The sequence below is a fragment of the Primulina tabacum genome, chromosome 2, assembly GCF_025594145.1.
Source record: "Primulina tabacum isolate GXHZ01 chromosome 2, ASM2559414v2, whole genome shotgun sequence".
NCBI classification, from domain to species: Eukaryota; Viridiplantae; Streptophyta; class Magnoliopsida; order Lamiales; family Gesneriaceae; genus Primulina; species Primulina tabacum.
This window is the reverse complement of record NC_134551.1, coordinates 50,368,952-50,376,179: the sequence shown is the minus strand read 5'-3', so window position 1 is coordinate 50,376,179 and position 7,228 is coordinate 50,368,952. Positions and strand designations below refer to the sequence as shown.

The 7,228-nt window shown below is 34.8% G+C and overlaps 1 protein-coding gene across 3 annotated transcripts; it reads left to right on the top strand.

The window, feature by feature from the left end:
* Positions 1–1,523: 1,523 nt before the first annotated feature.
* LOC142535610 (uncharacterized) lies at positions 1,524–6,965 on the top strand. 3 transcript variants are annotated; one of them, XR_012817655.1, is made up of 7 exons: positions 1,524–1,600; positions 1,795–1,932; positions 2,014–3,012; positions 3,426–3,481; positions 5,155–5,195; positions 5,434–5,562; positions 5,650–6,965. XR_012817655.1 is itself a non-coding variant. In XM_075641824.1 (6 exons), coding segments are annotated over exons 2-6 (459 nt in total). In that variant the 5' UTR covers positions 2,848–3,012; positions 3,426–3,480; the 3' UTR covers positions 6,914–6,965. The 3 variants fall into 3 exon arrangements, 2 of the variants coding, with proteins under 2 accessions (XP_075497939.1, XP_075497940.1); XM_075641824.1 differs by lacking the exons at positions 1,524–1,600; positions 1,795–1,932 and having other exon boundaries at positions 2,848–3,012; positions 5,650–5,787; positions 6,764–6,965; XM_075641825.1 differs by lacking the exons at positions 1,524–1,600; positions 1,795–1,932 and having other exon boundaries at positions 2,861–3,012; positions 5,650–5,787; positions 5,937–6,965.
* The last annotated feature ends 263 nt before the right edge of the window (positions 6,966–7,228 follow it).

The window sequence follows — 7,228 nt, the reverse complement described above, 5'->3', positions numbered from 1 at the left end:
TCTTGTGGTCTATACCAATAGAGGTAGATATACATGTGTGAGGCCCGTCATATTTTGTTATTTTCCAATAACCAGTCTTGGCCTTCAAAGAAACGCGAAGTCCCCATCGACAAATGACCGTAGAAGAATTATTTTTACAACGTAACTTCCACAAACTGCGTGTGCTAACCACGACACGGTACTCACGCCTGACAACTCCGACTGAATAATCCTTGATAGATGCAATAAGATCATTCTTATCTTTAAATAACATATTGATGCATAATTCACCTCTATCCGGATTGTAATAGCTTGATTGCACTCCACAAGGAGCATCGACAGAATCATGAGGCTCTTCACCAAAATATTTATTGAAAAATGATGGCATCTCAGAAGTGTTTGACAGAAATGGTAGGGTCTGCCTCTGTAATGTGTCACGTGGTGGTTGTCGAGATGATGTACCCTCATCAGGATTTGTAAAAGTATTCACTTCATCATCAACATTCACTTCTTCTTCTTCAGACTCGCTGTATGACATATCGGGTTCGGAATCAGTCCTCCAAATATCATCATTATTGGCCTGATCCGGACAACGAGCGCTCGTATCTAATGTTGGATTCGGCCAATATGAGCATTATTTTGTTCCGACGAGACATTTATATATTGATCCCAAGGCCCACTTACATCATCGAAACTCATATTACCGAGTCCTTCAGTAACCTGTGGAACATAAGATTCTTGCTCCTGGAAACCACCATATGTAGACGTACCGGGTTGGTTATAAAAACCTGTATCGGATGCATGTGGAACGTAAGATTCAAGATCATCAAATCCAACATTATGCTCAATTGAATTTGCTTCCACGTATAGATGCAAAACATGCATGTTGTCACATTGCATTATGAACTGTAAAGCATCGTCATCAACGAGATTGACTTCAATTTCATGCCAAGATGCTCTCTCCATGAATGAATACTTTGTTGACATCTTCAGAGAAAAATTCGCTGGATCGATTGCTAACATTTTATGCACAACTTCAACTAACTCCGTCAAATTAATAGATCGTAATACTCGTATCGGTCTAACAAATGGAATGCTATATTCAATCGATCCATTATCGCTAATTACATGACCACCAAAATATAAGAGTACGTCGATGTTAGACATTTTGTCAACGAAAATCGAGAAAAAATTTAAGAGAAAGTTGATACCTCGTTCCTCGAATTTTTCATCAATTATATAGGAGAATAAAATGTGAAGACTGTATAGCTTCGAGTCTTATTTGAATTATTGGTCTTCACGTGAATTTTCAGAATCTCATCTTTCACGTGAAGTTCTCAGGCATCGACTGAATGAACGCCTTTCACGTGAAGTTGTCAGGCATGATAATGAATGAACGTACATTAAAAATCGAAAAAATATAAAAAAAAATAATTTACAAAATACACCGTCCGCGCTTGGTAGCGCGGACGGTGCTCCACGTAGGAGCGTCGGTGCTTACGTAGGAGCGTCCACGCTTGCTCCACGTAGGCACCGTCCGCACGGATTGCACTGCGTGCAAACTTAATTTGTGCAGGGCTTTCATCTGATGGAAAACTTTGGGATGTCACAGCTTCGTGCCGTACGTAATTTCATCCTTCGCTGCAAATTTCTGTATTATTATTCTTTTGATCCACAATTTATAGACTTGTGAATTGGATCTAACATATGGATTCATTGATTGGGAATTTCAATATGACTTCGTATGTATTGTTATTCATATCTGACACCATTTCCTCGGACACAAAACCATTTTTTTAAAAATTTTGTTGGCAGATGTGTGATGACTATTTCGAGTATGACCCACATGAAATGGATGTCGGTGGAGGCAGAACAAATGTGAACATCAACACCAGCATATTTAACGTCAACAAATGGGCAAATCTAGCCTTGGACTTCTACAAAAAGCAAAAAGTTAGACATATTATTTGATCTATTTGCGGCCCTGATTATTTAATGGACATAAAAATCTTATGGTGCAATTTTTTTTTTCAGAAAAAGAATTTCAATCTCGTGAAGGTTGTGAAGCTCAACAGAGGAGGTACATGTTTCTGCATGACTTTCTGGGCACATGATGCTGTAAGTGAAGAGCACCATCTTTTTCAAGGCGTTGTTTGTGTGGTGGATGAGGAGGTATTGCTTTGTGAGATTAAGGTACCATCCTCACCATGAATATCCTAGTTACTTTGATACATATTACATTAGAGTTTTTGTAATCTTTGTTATTGGTTTATATGAATGTTCGATGATTGTGTTGTGTGGTGTTTGGATGCACTTGTGTCAAACAAAATATCTTTAAAAGTCTTAAAAATTCAATCGTCAGCAAAGGCACAAAGGCTTGGCATGCCAATTCAAATTAACTTAAATAAATTAAAATTCTCAATCTGTCATCAAGAAGTTTGGATTTACAAGCTAGTTCATTTTAGCTTTTAAACATTGGGCTGTGGGGTTATTTTAACTGTATGATAAATGTGTTTTTCTTTTTTTCTGTTTTTGTTAATTTTTCAACTTTCAAAGTCCATAGCCATAAGAGATGAAATAGGGAGAGGTTGTATTAAGATTTAAGGCAAAGTAGAGATATGGTGCATGCTGGTTAGCAAGTTTTAAATGTAGCCGGCCAAATGGAGTTTGATGCTTGTGTCAAGGTGGATTTAAGCGAGTGCTTGAGGTCTTTTCTCGAGTTTCCGGCTGGTGCAGTCTTTTGCTACAGTCTGAGCTTGAGTTAAACCTAAAACTGAGTGTGACACAGACGTCAAAGCCATAAGGTGTAAATTTTAGGGTAGATTTTAAATAGGAGAAAGAGAAAGAGGAATACATTTGCCATCAAATGTTGTGCCTTTTATCATTAAACTTGTTATTGACTAAGAAGTTTGAAGGTTGATTTCTGTCTTATCTTTTAGGGGATGTCCATGAAATTTCAATTCTGATTGACTACGCGGACGATTATTTCCAAAAACTCGGTGAAAGTGGTGAAGATCAGCCCTCTAACACATGGTACAAGTTTATCCAGAAATTACTTTTTAACATGTTCCGGTGTTTATTTGCCATTGATTGAGTATTTGTATGTTCTATCTTCTACCTTTAACATTACGTTAGTTGTTAGGGCTATCTATTCATGAATGTGCTATGTAATTAATTGGGCCATGATAAATCATAAAGTTTTACTTTATTTGCTTCCATATATTATTAATGAGGACAGTGATGTCAGATTGATCAAAGCACCTTTATTTAGTCGCTATGCTTGGGGTGTTCATTGTTTTTCCACATATATTGGTCTTTTTATTTTATAACTGTGTAGTGTATCTTGGTTCCCTGAAAGTTCTCTTATAATTGAAAAATTTTTGAGATCAGGTTCATGATTGTACAACATTTTCTGAATAGCTTTTTTTTCCCATACATGAAACCAGTAAAAATGATCTTGGAGGTGGCTATGTTGCTGGTGTAATTCTTGTCTCACCCACGAGTAAGAGTTTGTAGTGAATATTTATGTTTCATCGCATTTAATTTTTATTTGCTAGTGTCAGCGTAAGCTAAGAAATTTAGGTGTGCTGGTATCCTGCTCATCCCTTTAGTTCTGTATAATTTAAGTATGTGTGAAGCTCTTTCTTATGTTTGATAGAATTGTTCTCAAATTTTTTCAATGCCACAGGACCTGTATATGATTGATGATGGATCAAACACAATAAAATAATCATGAAAACTACAATTATTAGGATCAATAATTGAATCTTTGCATAGCATTCAATGTATTTTCACTTAATCAGGTGTCGTATGACTTCATGGGGAAAATTATTTATCATTTTTTGTCTAGTTAGTCGATCCGAAATATTTTTAAAAGCCACTGATAAACAATTTGTTACACTATCAAAGCATGTGCTTGTTGGTATTCATGACCGATTATTGATTGAATAGAATTTAGATTCATATTAAATGTTTGGTATAAAAATAATATGTTGGGCATGCAAATGATGATATGATTACAATTTTTGCGACAAAAAATGGTTTCATATGGACATGATAGTTGTCTCATCGTTGAGATTTGCTTAAAGGAATTTTTTTTATTAGAAGAATGAGTGATAATGAAAATATAAAAATATTATAAATCAAAGTCCTGATGTACATCTAACATTGTACGAAGCATCCGTATTTTTCATGATGAAATTGGGGAAAAAACAAAATTGTATAGTTCTTCACGGATATCAAGATTGAAGAATTGATGATGCGAAATCATTTGTGAGGACATAGGGATGTTAGTTGAACTATGTTTGCATTATGAATGTTCTATCTCCAAAATAAAATTTCTATTTCCGTCACATATTTGCAATTTGTATTTGATCTTGGTTAAAAAATCGGTCAAATTAGTACATATCAACATCAGCATAAAACTTCAAAAGACATGTTTGCGCCGCTCTTCACCTCTTAAAAGCTCTTTACATGTGTTAGAAACAAAAACATACACGTAAGTAAAGAAAATGAAAAATATCAAACAACTTTTGGTTTTTGACTGAGGTTGTGATATGATATGATACTTATCTTCAAAGAAAGATTGTAGTGCTATCATTTCATCAATACCACCGTTTTTTCAATAAGATTATAGGTGGAAGAATTTCTTATTGAAACGGAAGTTGATAGTAATAGTTTTGCAAGTATGATTGACGTGTTGGATGCCCAATCCTCGTGAAAAGATCACTTTAATTTAGAGTAACTTGAGCATTTTGTGATTAAATATGTATGGTGGTTGTTTTATTTGTTTGAAGAAAATGCATCAATCTTTAATGCACAACATTTCATTTAAATCATTCGCTTCTATCTTCTCCTGTAGTAAACAAAAAATCCTTACACCACTGAATCACTCGTATATTATTCTAATAATCGTGTTGTTACACGCACACGCACACACACATGCACAAACACCCACACGCACAGTCACATGTATATATATATATGCAGTGTGTTCTTTCATTCCATATTTTGTTGAAATCATTGACACATAGGTATTACTCTATTGTTATTCGCATATATATATTATATGCGAAATATTTTGTACTGCGAAAAAATATTCGATTATTTGTGAATATAACTTGATTACTGACAAAAGAAATTAGATTCAATCGTATTGCTATGCTAATTTTGCAGTGTTTCATACGACTGGAGATAAATTGAACTCATATCATCAGGTATACAAATTTCTTCTTTTTTACTCCATGTGATTCGTTTCTTTGGATCTTATTCTGTCCTTGCTTAGAAGAAACACAATTTGGAAAGAATTTTCTGCAAGTTGTTTCTTACCATCATATTGTTCTTTTGACCCACAATTTGTTTCGTGAATTGGATCTAAATTGGATCTGTTAATTGGTGGAACAATCTGTGTCACTGAGTGTAAAAAACTTTAACTTTATTTAAATTTGTTGACAGATGTGTGATGATTATTTGGACTCTTGTTTGTATAAGAACTGTGGAATGATGACAGCAGTGGATATCAAATGCTTTGACTGGGTTGGAAAATACGCGGAATTGACCATAAACATCTACAATCAGAAAGAAGTTAGACATATTATCTAGCAATTTTGTAGCCCTGATTTTGTAGCACACTTCCTAATTTTGTTCTGCATATTTTTGGGACAATAACAGCAAAAGCATTTCGGTCTCATAAAGGTTGAGAGGCTCTACTCTATGTCGTCTCCGTCTTACTGCATGACATTCTGGGCACGGGATGGTAGAAGTGATGAGTGTCGTCTTTTTCGAGCTGTTGTTTGCGTTAAGGATGAGGTATTGCTTTGTGCGTGAATAATGCACGATCCTCTCGCTGTTCTTGCATACTATCCTGATTCCTAGTTTATATGAATTTTCAATGTTTGGTGTGTGTGGATTGCTGTTTCAAGCAAAATTTACAAATTTGTAGTTTGTGTTAATCATAGGTTGGTGCAAAGGCTAAGCACGCCAATTCAAACCAACTTCAATGAGATAAAATTCTCAGTTTGTCATGAAGGAATTTGGATTTAAAAGCCAGTTTTTTTTTTTTTTTTTTTTAATCTTTCACACTATGGGTCGCTTGCTTGTTGTAATTGGATGACAACTTCGTGAATATTTGTTTGATTCGATTAAAGTCTCAAGTCTATAGTCATAAAATATGAAACGGGGAGAGATAACAATGAAGGCAGGGCAGAGAAATGGTGAAAATTGGTACGAACGCCAATTCAAACCAACTTCAATGAAATAAATCTCTCAGTTTGTTCATGAAGGAATTTGGATTTACTAGCGAGTTGCTTGTCGTAATCGTAAGACAGCTGTTTGAATTTTTATCTGATTGTGTTATAAGTCTAAAGGGGAGAGAGAACCTTGTAGGCAGAGCAGAGAAATGGTCAATGTTGGTTAAATTGTAGATGTAAGCCACCAAATAAGCCTGATGCTTTTGTTGGGGTGTTTTTTTCAAGTAAATGCTTGAGGATATTTTTTGATACTGCTATCATTTCTACTTTGGTGATTCCTCTCTGATAATACAAGATTAGATGTTTCTTTTGTCCAATCACCTGTCGTTTATGTTTTTGTACGTGTATGTATGCATTTGATATTCCTCCTTTAAAATAACATACATATATATATATATATATATATATATAAGATAGGGGCTCTGCTGGTGGTAACCGTGCCTTTGCCGTCGGTTCTGGCGGTGCAGAGGGGAGCTTTGAAATATTAAATTAGTACGGTTGCCCAAAACTAACATTTCAAAATTTGTGAGTTGCAGGTGCTAGCAAGAATCAGGAGAGAGTGGTTATCAAGCATTATATTTAGAAGATGTTATTATATCGAGTTTTACTTCATTGTGAAATTTATACTCTGTTTTTCAAGCTCTTTCTTGTTACTATGTGATGTATTGTTGAATGCCACCGACTAGTATCTTATTTATGATGGATTGAAAGCCAAATATTATCGGTCACGTTTAGATAGATTTTCGGTCCTACTTTACTTGAATGTTCAAATCGAAATATTTCTTCTCAAAACATTGTTTTTTTTAATATGTCTTGATGAACTTCTCTAAACATGGCTACTGCTTATTCGCTATTCATTTGTATCTACTTTTTCTAAGTGATTTATTTCTTGCAGCTTTTTCATTCACTCACTGCGCAGTTATTTCACTACACAATACATCAATTTTTGAGTTTTATTCCAAGCACAAACACTGACTGATCGAAAATCAAACCATTGTGTA

Bases quoted from the DNA above. Each gene is read 5' to 3' on its own strand.
- LOC142535610 (XM_075641824.1), top strand. The intron at 5,196-5,433 runs GTATACAAATTT...ATTTGTTGACAG, and splicing joins AATTGAACTCATATCATCAG to ATGTGTGATGATTATTTGGA. The intron at 5,788-6,763 runs GTATTGCTTTGT...TGTGAGTTGCAG, and splicing joins TTGTTTGCGTTAAGGATGAG to GTGCTAGCAAGAATCAGGAG.